We start from the raw sequence: 15,189 nt of genomic DNA on the forward strand, positions 1-15,189 counted from the left end.
CTTTACTTCACATATACATTCATCCTGTGAAATAACATCATTTCTACCAACTTTGGTTGAGTGACAATGTACGTAAAATTCGACTTCTTTAGTTTTACACTAGACTGAATTTTATGTTGTCATAAAAGAGAGGATGTATATGACTCCAGGTGTACATAATGCGTGTTGGTTAGGATGACAAAATATTCAGGGTGCCAAATGCAACTTGGGTCGGGGGGGGGCACATTTGTACAGTTAAGTTGATGTAGGCGATCACAGAAATTGCTATGTGCCAGGCAGGCCATAGGGTCGAACGTTGAGTTCATAAAAGTAACACCAGATGAGTTTATACTCTCCTTCACTTAAGTGAAAAAAAACAATATTTTAGGATATTGTTAATGTCAATGCATGTCTTCTATGCCATTTTGATTGTCTTCTGACATTGTAAAAACAGTTGATTGCATACTACAAATTTCCTGAACACTATAATAAATTACATCATCAGATAGTTTATGGGTTATAACTTAATACCAGCTCTGCAAGTCAATTGCGAGTGGTGGATGAGCGTGCTTCAGTTTTAAAGCATAATACTCCCAAGACGACTCCACATAGGTATAAACTCAGCTTGTAATTCACATATTTAGTTGTATAGATTACGGCCTCCCACGTGTTGATCTCTATGAATTGTACTGCGACGGGGGGGGGGGGGGGGGGGGGGGGGCTACTCGCTGAATTTAAGACCGAGATGTGCCGCCCAAGTTTCAACCTTTCTCCCATTCTAAGGATATTTTGCAAAAGGAATGTGGTGTCAACATGTTCATAATTCAGCAGTAAATTAACCTGAGTATAAAAATGGATTAAATCTTCGACCAGGTAAGCACTAAGCTGGGGGGCTGGGGGCTAGGTGGCCTAGGGAGGGCTAGGGGGACTTCCAAGGAGTTTGAATTGACTAATTGCTTCAAAAATGGGTGGGAAATAAAACGTTTTTGTTAGCACATACAGCGTTTGGTATAATGCCAATTGGTTCTGTTCACTTTAATTGCATTCCTGAACATGAATGTTTAGCATGAAATAGAGGCAGAGAAAAAAACCAAAGCAAAGCAAAGTAAAGTAAAGCAAAGCAAAGCAAGCCAACCCAACCCAACCCAACCCAACAAAACAAAACAAAACGACAATCACTCGGTAAGCGCTCTTTAAATAACAATTTGCCCACCCTCGGGATAGCACTCCAGAATAATGATTGTAAAAATATGAGCATCATGATCATTAATACTAACCTGGGGAATGTTTGATGAACAGGTCCTCTCCGACAAACATACTTTCTACTGGTCCATCAGGAAAGCCCCGACTGAAGAAACAGCCATCAACGACATGGTACAATAGCACGTCTTTCAAAGGAACAGTATGCTTCAACAAATAATCTAACATGCCATAAGGCAAACTATCGAAGGCCTCATTTGTTGGTGCGAAGAGAGTGAATGGGCCCATACCTGAAGGAGATAAATGGTAAAAAGCAAATGTGCATGGTAGACATCAAAAAAGTGTTGTTAGTATACTTTGAAGACATCCAAGATTACTGCAGTGGATATTTTTAATTAGGCCTAAAAATAGACAGTTTGAAGCTTCATTTTTTTTGCGTATTCGAGAAAAAAATATTAAATCGCGCGAAAATTTTGAAGTCTCGCAATATAATAACCCCACCTATTCTAAAATTGAGTGTAATCGGAACCACACAATTGTATTCGTTATACTACACATGGTCTGTAAGGAACGCCGTGAGGGCGCTCTCACACATCGGTCAACCTATACTTCACATTACTTTGATCCTGCTCAGTATTAACAAAGATAGCTCCACTCCTCAAGAAATTGTGCTCTTCTACTTCACTAGTCACAACATTGTCACGCTGTCTTTACTAAGTCAGTCTTTACAAAATATCAAAACAGTATTTTCCCATTACATTTTCTGAATATATACTATGTATTACTTGAATCAAATTTAAATGTGACGTACCTGATAAGGTGCTTTCTAAACCGGCGACGGTGATAGCTTTGGATAGAATTGAGAATTCGGGTATGTTCTTCAGAAGTTCTACAATGTTATGTGTTGACTTGAATTCAATGACTCTGTCGATAATATGGACGACACCATTGGAGGCTCGGTGGTCAAAACTTTCTACGACTGCTCCATTGACGGTAATAAGCTAGAAAAGGCAAACATATACAACGATACAGAATTTTTGCAAAAGTTATTTTGCCGTCGTCTGTAATGAGTAGGTTTGTCTGTTTATGCAAGTGACTGTTTACACACCTTTAACACTACGTATTTAGCTTCCACATGCCCAGATTGAACATTTTACCTTCAATCCGATAGATAGGCTTTTGTTATTGTTTCGTCTGTCTGTCTGTCTGTCTGTCTGTCTGTCTGTCTGTCTGTCTGTCTGTCTGTCTGTCTGTTTGCCTGTCCCAGTCTGCCTGTCTGTCTGTCTGTCTGTCTGTCTGTCTGTCTGTCTGTCTGTCTGTCTGTTTGCCTGTCCCAGTCTGCCTGTCTGTCTGTCTGTCTGTCTGTCTGTCTGTCTGTCTGTGTCTGTCTGTCTGTTTCCCGGGTCTGTCTTCCTGCCTGCACGCCTGTCTGTCTGTCTGTCTGTCTGTCTGTCTGTCTGTCTGTCTGTCTGTCTGTCTGTCTGTCTTGCTGGCTGACAGTCTCTGTCTGACTGTAACTGAGATGTATCGAGTCATTAACGGTATTAATCTGGGGCTGGTCGATGCATAGGGTACGCCGTATACTTTACACAACGTTAGAATGAACACTGAAATAATAAACTGTTGCTGGACAACCAACCAACCAGAAACGAACGGCAGTAAAATGGATCGGTCAGTCAAAGTCGCTTAATGATAAAAGAATGTTATTCCTCACCGTTTTACCATGCATATAAATGTTTGCTCTTAGCATATTTCCACCCATAGCCTGCAACATCTTGTTGTTACTGAGAGACATGGACATAACATTTCCAGAAACCACATGCATCTTTAGGACTTCTTTGAGAAGGGTCATGTTCTTGGGAAGTGAGTTTCTTGTCCATGGATCGAGTATGTGGAAGGCCTCATTAGAGGGAGCAAAGATAGTGAAGGGACCTGAGAGAGAGAGAGAGAGAGAGAGAGAGAGAGAGAGAGAGAGAGAGAGAGAGAGAGAGAGAGAGAGAGAGAGAGAGAGAGAGAGAGAGAGAGAGAGAGAGAGAGAGAGAGAGAGAGAGAGAGAGAGAGAGAGAGAGAGAGAGAATAGGTTGTTAGTATGGGTTATATAATTATCCAATTCGGTTAAACGCTAATGATGTATCATTTGATAAACTGATGTAAATAATACCAAGGTCATTGTATCATTATGAATTCTCAGTATGGAGTAATCCTTCGAGAAGACTATTTTCCTTTGATATACTGTTACGATCCAGAAATATCATATTCGGAATTTGGCCATGGCATATTTTACCTAAATTAACGTAAAATTCACATTAATACTACTTACTCACAAACATGAGCTAACAGCAGCATGATCAAATAATATGTTGCTACTAATCCTGTACTAATTACATTTATCTCTAGTAGCTAACAAATGTCAAGTGATCAAACAACATATATTACTTCTACTTCAATCAATACGTAATTTTCTAATGACGTGATCAACACTTGTCTTACACATGAACAATTTACATATGGCATGATTTCAAATCTCAATCTTAAACATTCTGGTAGAAAGTTCACCGTGTCTTCTAGAACAATGAATCTAGGTGAAAGAGTGTCTTTCATAACAAAATCATATTTAGAACAAATGACGTCTTTCATAACAAAATCATATTTAGAACAAATGACGTCATTCAGTCTATATATGAGAATGTAACTGTGAATAAAGTTATTCTGGATTCCGGATTCCTATTCCGACTCTAAGATTTTGATTACAACGCAACTGTTGGTGTGCGGGGTCTCTCTCTGCCTGAGTGTAAGAGTGTAAAAGCGTCCGTGTCTGTGACGATACCTGTGTAGCTAATTCCTAACTTAGACAAGCTCGTAGATCTTGGTACTCTAGAAAGACAGTTAGAGTGGAGAATCGTTTACGTTCTGTCGAATTACCCACAACTACATACTTAGGCCAAAAAAAAAAAAAAAATGTTTCTGGTCAGCGCGCGCGTCACTTCAACACCAGCGCGTCACTCCTTTTTTTTCCCGATCTGGCGGCAAGCTATCTTTTTGAGCTTGTTCAAAAATTGAAAATGGCCACTGGTGGCGGGCTTCATACCCCTTTCTCATAACATTCTACCCACAGTTCATCACTCATCAAGATGAATGCACACACATCACGCACGGGTGTTAGGGAATGTTTAATATTGCAGGGTACAAGTATTACCCAAAATGGCTGTCAGACCTAATTCATGCACGTACCTATTGACATGTTAATCTCAGTTCAGATTACGTTTGGGTCAAAGATCTTAAAGGCCTTTTGGCCTTGTCGACCAGCGTGCGAAATTAACGCCGGTCCTTCGGCCCGAGACCAACAGATTTCCTTTCGGACCGACAGTTTTTCAGAATTACAACAACGTATCGGTCCTTATGACCGACTGAAATTTGGAGTAAATAATAACATTTATTCAAAGATATATCCAATTTCACCTACACGAATCTGATCTTGTGTTACCTATTTTACTCTCGACATCATCTCGTTCAAGTTAAGCGACACAGAGCTAGCTCGCTACGTGTTGTTGTCAATGTTGATATGTCTACATATGACGTAGCATACAGCATTTACTTTATGAAATTATGTTAGCAAACACATGATTGACCGAATTTCTCCAATTATTTGTGTCTTGACTAATCAGAACGTCTTAGACATTCAGACCCATTTTACGCATTCAGCGCATGCGTCTTTTCCCGCCATGATATATTAATTGTTGTAAAGTTTACTGTTCTAAGTGTATGAAACTTTTAACGTGTTTGATACAGTTCCACGTTGTATTTATAAAGTATGTGGCGATATTTAGAAGGCAGCAATGAACTTCCGAAGAAGAAGACGAATTTAAACAGACACTGTTTTTTAAAGGCTGGTATTAAAGCCGGTAAATGTTAGCGGGTTTCCCGATCAATTTACCGGAGTTCCCCATGTATGTGGCCATGATCAAAACAAACTGACGGAAAACATATAAACTACTCTGAAAATGGCGTTTTAACTAATAAAGAAGGCAGGTACACTTCGTAAAATATCTTCAGTACGATTATAGTTTTTTTTGTAAAACAGTAAAAAAATGCGTAGTCTGATTGCTTTCAATTTGATTCATATGATAATGTATGTCCTGTCATGTTGTAATCAACGTATAAACTTAGAAATGTTGCATTTTTGTTGCCATTGTTGTATCTGGAAAATTACTGCATCGTGCCAAACACGGGTACATATAGTGGATGACACATTACAGTACAGTTACCATATCACGCTCCCACGTCAAAAAAACTTGCATTGTAAGACATGTTTAGCCATAGTTCTCTTCATCATGGTCAGATTTCTTACACAAACAGTCGAGTCAGAGACGATAATCAATACACCACGGTAGGGTATACGGGTAGGCAGGTATCTGAAGGTACCAAAAGTGGTAAAGTGCTCGGTAAAGTGCTCGATCGAGCACTTTGCAAAAAACAGCGAAGTGCGCGTATGGCGCCTCCAACGTCCAGTCTCAATTCTAGCCTCCATTTTGACAGCTGTCCGAAGACGTCAAATAACGCACTCCCAAATACAGTCGAAAACTTCGAATATTTCATGAAGAAGAAACATTTTGTTCGGCGTGCGTCACAGACTTCATACTGGAGATTTAATGGCAGTGACATTTGTAACATTGCGTGATCGACAAAGAAATAATATAAAGGAAAACTGAATTTCTTGGTGTGTACGTGTTTTTTTTTTAGTGTGCACATGTCTAGATGCGAGAGCAAAGATTTTTCTTGATCGTTGAACACAAAAATAAAGTCTGGATGTAAGTTTATATCATGTTCACTATATTTCTATTGAATATATTAACTTCTTTCAGTATTATCATATCGTTAATAGATGACAAAAAAATATTGCTATCGAAAACATAAGTGCGAAAACATATTCGTGAGAACGTACAATTTTTATTTCAGTCTTTCATTGCTGTTAATATTTTGATAGAAATCTATAAATAACCCGTTACTGTTTTTTAAATTCCATATACTTGGTACTGCCAACTTCTTGACTGAAAACAACGACAATAAATAATCCATGACTTCGTCAGATCTCAAGTAAACCATCACGACATTACTGTTTACTGATTTTATTTTTGGCATTCCTAGACTATCACCAACTTCAATATCGTTATGCAATTCCTGTTCGCTCAGAAATTATATCCAATGTGGGAAATAATAATAATAGCCAGCGGTTATAGTTTGGTTCGGTCCAGAGGAAGTGGCTTCATAATGCTACAATTAGCGTAGTGTAATAACCGTCACTTCGTGAACTGGATTGCATATCATTAATAAAAATAAGAAATACAGATGACGACCGTTCGAGAAATAGCGATAGGAAATGATTTATACGAGAAAGGTTGTGGGAGCTCATAGGTAGGGTTGTGATAAGTGGGAACGACTATAGTATGTCTTAATATAAAAGCACATCGCAAGTTAACATGGAATGCATCCCAAAAATAAAGTGCATATTATCAAACCAAGTTTTGAGGTAAATAGCAAATATGACGATTTACTAAAAAAAAATATTGAATACTACATGAAACATGTGTCTTGCCCCATCAGACACACCATTCCTGAACAAAAACTCTCGAGTTTAGGAGTCGATCATGCGCCACACGACCACGTACATGATCAAACATGCATGGCCAAACGTCATATCAAAAGATGATGTTGGTAACTGAGGATCTCATTTCTTTTTCACCCTGAAAAAAACGGCATCACTTCATTTTCTAAAAATAACATGTACATTTTCGTGAGTTCGAGAGTCTTGAGTGATTTGGTTCTTTGTAGATCTTACTTGCGTCCTCCTCCCCCCCCCCCCCCCATTGCCGGGAAATATTACGTGTCTAATGCCTGATCAAGTTGGGATACACGTTCAGACATCGGTTGTATAATGTACTAGTATTTTATTTCATAAATTGACTATAAACATATGGTGAGCTTCCCATTATACAGTTGTAATATTGCCTGGAAATTTCACTAAAAACGTTGTGCCACAATCTTGTCATCAACACGAGTCCGGGGGTCCTGCACGCTAATAAGGTAATTGAATACGCGGTCTATACTTCAACAACGATACTGACGTCGGTCACGCCCGGCACACTTTGATCAAGACTGGCTGTGCTTTGCTGTAAATAGAGTACAGTACTTTGGTGAATGTTCAACCCTGAACTACGGCTGGTTCATGTTAGGCTGAAAATATATAAATATATTTGTTTTTGGAAAAAGATTGGTCTGATCTTGTACCATATGAGGTGTCACACGGGATCTTCCATACACGTCTTTGGAGGCGCCATACGCGCACTTTGCTGTTTTTTGCAAAGTGCTCGATCGAGCACTTTATCGAGCACTTTGACAATTTTTCCACCTTTACATACCTCGGGTAGGGCTTTATGGGGGGGGGGGGGCCTTCAGTACATATTTGAAGGAAGACGAAACCGCTCCATGTCACTTTTGTGGATGGAAATTTAAATAAAGTGAATACACAGTTTTCAAGAGGGATAGTTATGCGACAAAACTTTTATTTCTGCCATGATGAATTTGTGCGTCTACGTTCGCTAAGAGTTGGAAAGCTACATCAGCTGTTGCCACAGACGATGAATCTGACTTTGGATTATGTGATTCAGAATTTAGTGAATCGTACAGAGAGGAAGGAGAGGACTGTGATCTCTTAGAGATTGCAGATAATGTATATTTAATGATTCATTCACCCATATTATCTACAATCTATGGATATGTATTTCTATGGTGTAATGAATACATTCAGTCTCAGACCACTTTAGTCTATAGGATCAGATTATGCGAGAATGAATATTCATAGTCTCTGGATTCATAGTTACAAATGAAAATCTCTACTCATAGAGTCAAATATTTCTTGGTAGTGAATCAAAATTTACTTCCAAGTTATTTGTTGACTCTGTGAGTGGAAATTTTATAAAATAATAGTGGATAGTGAACAATTCGTTGTACTCTCTTTTACTTTAGTATATCTAAAGATATGTTGTATCAAGTTCAAAATCATTTAATCTGTAAATGGAGGGTATATAAATATAGGTCGTGAACGTGAACTGCATTGAGTATGGACCAGCAGTTTCCCTTAAGGACCAGCAGCATTTGCTACATGTCGGTCCTTATGACCAGTAGTCATTTTCCCTTAAGTTCACACACTGTTGTCGACGCATCGCCAAATATGACCTTACTAAGGCTGTTCCATGACTTGAGCAGGGGTGTTCTGAATACTGGAGATAGATTTGTACTGGAGCCAGCGTATGCTGACTTTCCCGTGGAAAGTAGCGTGAGTACGTCAATCACCGGCCAGTTTCAAACGATACCATTATCAGTGACAATGTCTGCGGTCGAGTTTGGAAAGTTTATCACCTTTAATTTAACTGGTGATGTTCAGAAAGAGTCGAGACCAGTACCAGTGCAGAATGCATTTCAACTGTTGATGGGTGGTGCTAGAAAAAAAACGTGGCCAAAACAATGACAGCTTGACAGACCAAACCACAGGCATTTGTTTCCCGAGTTATGGCTCAGAATATTTCTATCAGAATACAATAAAATGACGATAATATCGTTAATATTGACGTATTAAACCAACACTATATGAAAGGGGTAAAATTACACTTGTTTCTGTGATCGCGCAGTTTCTCTAAATGCGAAGGAAGGGGTATGTCTTCCTTCGCATTTAGTGAAACTGCGCGATCACAGAAACAAGTGTAATTTTACCCCTTTCATATAGTGTTGGTTTAATACGTCAATATTAACGATATTATCGTCATTTTATTGTATTCTGATAGAAATATTCTGAGCCATAACTCGGGAAACAAATGCCTGTGGACCAAACGCACGTTTTAAACTGCACAATGATATGATACGATGGTTGCAGGGACAGAACCTTGGATGGGATTATAACAGCAGATCACTTGGCGACCAATTTGTCAACATTTTAGGAGATGCTCTTTGGTTGATCGACCCCCATCGTTCCAAATTTTCCAGCAATCTGTAATTATTGTGGCTGTGGTCATGATTTGCTGACAGGAGAGAGAGCAGCTGACATCTACCCAACCTGCAGTGGTTGCTATGCAACCAAACCAAAACGACTCAGAAGAAAGAGAAAATTCTTCAGGGCCCAGGCCCATGATCACTGACTGAACACTATATGTGATATGTGAACACTGAATAGTGTGTCATGTATATATATTAACATTTAAGGGGAGGGAAAAAAAAAAAAAAAAAAAAAAATTCGCGTCGTCGCACCGTTTTTGGAAAAAAGACATGACCAGAAACATTTCTTTCTTTTTTTTGGCCTTAGACACTGAAACGGTATATTAAGCTACCCAAGAACGTAACAATACTATTCAAGATGGTGGTGACACACATACGAAAATCAATTAAAGACACGACGCATTCATACAGGAAACGAAGTTTGGAAATGATAGCCGGGGACAAAGGCTCGGGGGGGGGGGGGACTCCTATACGGGGATTGTCCGCTAGAAAGGGACGTTTGGTACGTGTGGTATGACAACAGTGAGTTTTTGGGGTCACAGCGGAGCCCCTCGTACAAAGCAACCCTAGCCCTACCAATGCGTATATCTGAGCAAAAAAATATTTTATACCTGAAATTCGGGAACTTTAGTAAAACACTGACTTTCATTTCTTGTAAGCCATTCACACTGTAACAGTTACAGTATGATTATGAAATGAAATTGCAACATATACTGATGTTTAAAAAAAATCAAAATTGTTAGCCAACCTATCCACCATTTTTAAGTGTTAAGATGAGAAACACTTAATTTAGTATGGGCTCTCTAAATTCCGGACCTTTCATCTAACACTCTTTAACCTACCTTTACCGAAGAAGGTTGAATTGAGCCCAGCAGTTTCCACAAGTTTGACCAACTTTGTTGCACCGAGCATCTGTGCAACCTGTAACACGTTAGGTTCGGCAGCAGACTCTTCTTGGTATGGGCGCAAAATGTTGGCGTCAGAAAACGCACCCAAACACATCAATGCGATAATGACCAGATATTTCATTGTGAAAAATTTACTCTCAAAGAAGAGTGTGTGATTCGTAAAAAAAAATTTGAAATGTCTCTTTCAGCTTTGCGAATGGATTGTCTTAGTTAGGATCATGGTCTTTTATATGTAACCGTAGACAATAGAGAGGAGGGTGATGTAACTATTCCCCCACTTGCTCCACCCTCCCACGTGACAACACTTGATACAAGTTGCTGACTACCGTTGTTGGAGATGAACACGTGTAAACGTGTTGATCTGATAAAATAAGTGTAATCCAGTGACCTCAAATTCAATCAGTTTTAGAGTTAAGATTTTTTTTAAATCACATTTACATACAGACATAATTTGCATATGATGAATATTATCATGTTTTTCAATACTTAATTTTTCATTTAGACATCCCACCAAATGTCAGAGAAATCTGACCAGCAGATCTTGAGTTTATATATTTGATAGTAAGCAAGACGATCATTAATCAAGCCATCCACACAATCATCCTCACAATTTCATACCAAGCAGCACACTCAGTCAGTTACATTATAGTTTTTTTCTAGCAAAAACTTCTTTGACATAATTTAACAAACAGTCTGTCCAAACAAACTAACAGTAACCTAACATAGTAATCGGTAGAGTGGTATTTCACTTTAAGTCGTTCACAGACAGACAGACGGACGGACGGACGGGCGGGCGGGCGGGCGGGCGGGCGGACGGACGGACGGACGGACGGACGGACGGACAGACAGACAGACAGACAGACAGACAGATAGATAGATAGACAGACTCAGAGTGAGCTTTGGGAATGATAGCCTAGAATCCAGGCGAATGGGAATTTTGAATTTTGATTTCTCCATCTTGGAAATAATGAATTCACCCCTCCCCCCCCCCCACCCATTCGTATGGCTTTCAGACTATGGAAATGAATGTGGTAAGATATTCAAAACAGTCGCAGGGAGAAAATGGACACCTACATGAATAGTATACAGGATGCCGTATATTTCCCAATAATGGCAATGTTTGATTTATAACGTTCCGTGTTTCTAACGTTAAAGTGCAATGATAAAATAGTTTTATAAATTGAAAACCCAAAATAAATACTCAGTCCTCATCAATATGGCCACTTTAATTGTAATACATAATGTACGGAAGTGGGGTATCATGACATTGCTAATTTAAGGTGATAACCAATTGACGTCATAAGTTTGTTTGCTAATTTAAGGTGATAGCCAATTGACGTCATAAGTTTGTTTAGAGTCTAGACATAACAAAATTACGTCACTGCAACATTAACCTCAACTTATGAGACTTCGGTAAATCATGTTTGAGATAAGATTGATGGAGGTTACGTTTGTGCTTTATCTGTTTTACAAATGCATAACATTTCGTCACTTCGGTATGAGATCTTCTTTCTTCCAACTTTACATCGTCTCCGCCTCCTCCCCAGCCAAAACGAAAAGTTTAACGTATAAGATTTTGTCCTAATTTTCATATCCCTGATGGAATCATCATGTTGTGAATACATTTCATCTACACATCCCTAGATGCATCCCCCCATTAAATTACAATCCCAATATTTTTAGTAATTTTAAAATCATCGATTTTTGACGAAACAGACACATTTTTAGACCTAATTTGGATGTCACTTATGGTATCATCATGTTATGAATAATTTCTAAACATCCCTATGGAAGTTCTCACCAAATTTCAGCATAATCTGCTCTGTACTTTTTGGAATTTTAGATTTTGACCTAAATCTAAAATGGTGTAGACAAATTTTGAATGTTAACAACAAAACAAGTAGCATTGGGTGTAGGATGAAACTTGGTAGAATGTAACTTTTGCAAACCATCCAAATGAAAGTAATACAGTACTATAGAAATATAGAAGACAATGAGAAAGGACACATTTATCACGCTATGAAAGAATTACAAGAAGACAATTTTCCTGGCTCATGGTTAGATAATTTAAACAAATGAAAGGAAAATATGGCATTTCAAACATCAATGATTCCACAAAGGAACATTTTTTTGAACATTGTTAAAGATTATTTCACTAAGAAATGGAATAAAGACAATGATAGACAAGACTCAAAGCTCAGAACTTACAAAATGTTACACGTTAAGATACAAACAGTCAATTATCTTAAATTTATGAAAAATAGAGAGGAAGTTGGCTTAATTTCAAGAATTAGACTGAGCTCACATGATCGACAAATTGAAATTTGAAGACATAAAAGACCAAAAATAGAGATAGAAGAAAGATTATGTAACATCTGCAATATGATAGAAGATGAAATACACTTCATCACAACATGTCACAACTATAACATCAATGGCAAACAAATGTAAACTCAGTGCTTATCAAAAGGAAAGACATTCTACAGAATTAAAAGATACTATACATTTACACACACACACACACACACACACTCACACACACACATGTATATATATATATATATATATATATATATATATATATCTCACCCACACACACACACACACACATATATATATATATATATATAACCTAAAGTTTACACTTTCGTTCGTATAAACCTTATTTTTATTTTTTGTAAACTTTTAGTACTATATAAGTTTATAAATACTGCTTTATATAGCCAAAAACTTATTGCAGAAAATCCATTGAAGAAATAGATTCTATTCTATTCTATTCTATTCTATTCTATTCTATTCTATTCTATTCTATTCTATTCTATTCTATTCTATTCTATTCTATTAACAAGAATTAATTCCTTCGTCTTGTTGATATTTAACGTGAGAAAACTGTCTTTGAACCAAGAGCACAAATGTCCTATATATACCTAGAGAGTACTTTGACAAAGAATTCCCATCTTTCAGTCCGGCAACTAATGCCATATATCGTTGGCGAATTTCATAACAGTTAAAACATCATTTGAAAGCCTGACACCGTTCGTGTAAATTGAAAACAAAACGGACGAAAGGACACGGCCCTGTGGTGCACCCGTATTTATGGTTAGTTCATCAGACATATGACCATTTACAAGGACACGTTGTGGACGTTCGATTAAAAACTGCCTTATCAAAAGCACAACCGTGCGACTGACCTCGAAATCTAAAAGCCTTTTGATCAACAAGTGTGGTTAGATTGTGTTAAATGCGGAGCGGAAAGATCCACAAACAGAATTCGAGTGTAATTTATGACGTCATCGAGGTGACTGGCGATTAGGTTAATAAGGGTTAAACTAGCATCTTCTACCCCTCTTTTAGGCTTGTAGGCAAATTGTAAGCGATCGGCCACAGACGCCTGCAGCTGATTATACACTAACATTTCCATACATTTGGCAAGGATTTAAGTCAAGGAGACAGGTCTATAATCATTCAACTGATTCGGATTTTGTTTGTTAGGAACAGAGATTACAATAGATAGTTTCCATGATCTGGGTACAAAACAAGTATTAAGAATAATTGAAATAGACGAGTAACACTTGACTCAACTGATAGACACATGTTTTTAAGACTTTACCCTTCAGACCATCTCGACCTGAGTCTTTAGAAGGGTTAAGTTTCAAAAAACAAACAACTTCTCCCTCACCGATATTAACTGACGAAGGAGTAAGAGACTCAGAAATAAGATCACATTCATTCCTAAAATCATGTACATCAAAGCGGGCATAAAACTTATTCAATTCATTTGCATATCCTACAGCGTCATCAGTACTAATTTTCTTTGTTTTCTGGCTCTTACCCATCATCACATTAAGCCCTTTCCAAGCCCCTTTTGCCTTACCTCTCTTAAGATTCTCTTCAACTTTATTCTTGTAATCAATTTTAGCTTGCTTAACTATACTTCTATACTCCTTACGTAACTCTTTCATCTTAGTCGTCTCTCCTTGTTTACATGTTTCCCTCATTTAGATCAATAGGTTCCCCAGCTCTTATTGTATTGTATTGTATTGTATTGTATTGTATTGTATTGTATTGTATTGTATTGTATTGTATTGTACTGTACTATACTGTACTGTACTGTACTGTACTGTACTGTATTGTATTGTATTGTATTGTATTGTATTGTATTAACAAGAATTAATTCCTTCGTCTTGTTGATATTCTATTCTATTCTATACTATACTATTCTATTCTATTCTATTCTATTCATATGCATATCATAACCCTTCTTCAAGGACGTAAAAATGACACAAGAGCTTTCATCGTCAAATGATGGATATATTTACTTTTGTCTCCAGTGGATGTTACGAAAACGTTACAGAACTTGACTATTACATACCAAATCTTGGAGTTTGATATAGTGACATAACTAGCCTTCCTATCTCCGTGCAAGACCGTGGTATGAACATGACGTCTGGCCCGGTCGCATTTTAGTATTTTTACGTACTTGCCATGAGTGTCGAACAATTTTAGAATTATATGAACCTGAGATCTGCGTCATTTGTCATGAAAAGGTAATGAGAAACAAAAAAATTAAGACCACCCTTACTAACGGGGGTGGGGTAGCCGTTTGACTAACCATCTTATATTCATATTTACTGGGGTTGTTCACTCCTTCAACCACCACCCCCACCAGGGTGACATTGAGCTACATGACCTATATTACCATCTATACCTGTATCTAAATCGTGTGGTTTCTAACCTTGGATTCGACTTAATTGAATCAGATGAGATTGTGACAGAAACAAATCTGAAAATGTTGATATGATATCACACGATGCCTTGTTACAGAAACAAATGACCCCGTTTCACGTTAGTATTAACTGGCTGTTAACCAATAACAGACTGAACATGCTGCACACTCAGATAAGAAGTAAAACATGTACAGTTTCTTGAGACACTTCGTCGAAATGAAATCAACTAATGTGCCACTATGCAGGCATCAAATGCAGACATCAAAACATCCGTGTGTGTCTGCGTGTAGTGTAGTGTAGTGTAGTGTAGTGTAGTCTAGTGTAGTGTA

At 37.9% G+C, this 15,189-nt stretch overlaps 1 protein-coding gene across 1 annotated transcript; it reads right to left on the bottom strand.

The window, feature by feature from the left end:
• Positions 1-1,251: 1,251 nt before the first annotated feature.
• LOC144447773 (transforming growth factor-beta-induced protein ig-h3-like) lies at positions 1,252-3,031 on the bottom strand. The gene is made up of 3 exons (XM_078137854.1): positions 2,894-3,031; positions 1,991-2,180; positions 1,252-1,469 (listed from the first exon to the last, which is right to left on the bottom strand). Exons 1-3 carry the CDS (start codon positions 3,029-3,031, stop codon positions 1,252-1,254), a joined length of 546 nt encoding a protein of 181 aa, XP_077993980.1.
• Positions 3,032-15,189: the final 12,158 nt, after the last annotated feature.

The sequence above is a fragment of the Glandiceps talaboti genome, chromosome 16, assembly GCF_964340395.1.
Source record: "Glandiceps talaboti chromosome 16, keGlaTala1.1, whole genome shotgun sequence".
In the NCBI taxonomy this organism is placed as follows: domain Eukaryota; kingdom Metazoa; phylum Hemichordata; class Enteropneusta; family Spengelidae; genus Glandiceps; species Glandiceps talaboti.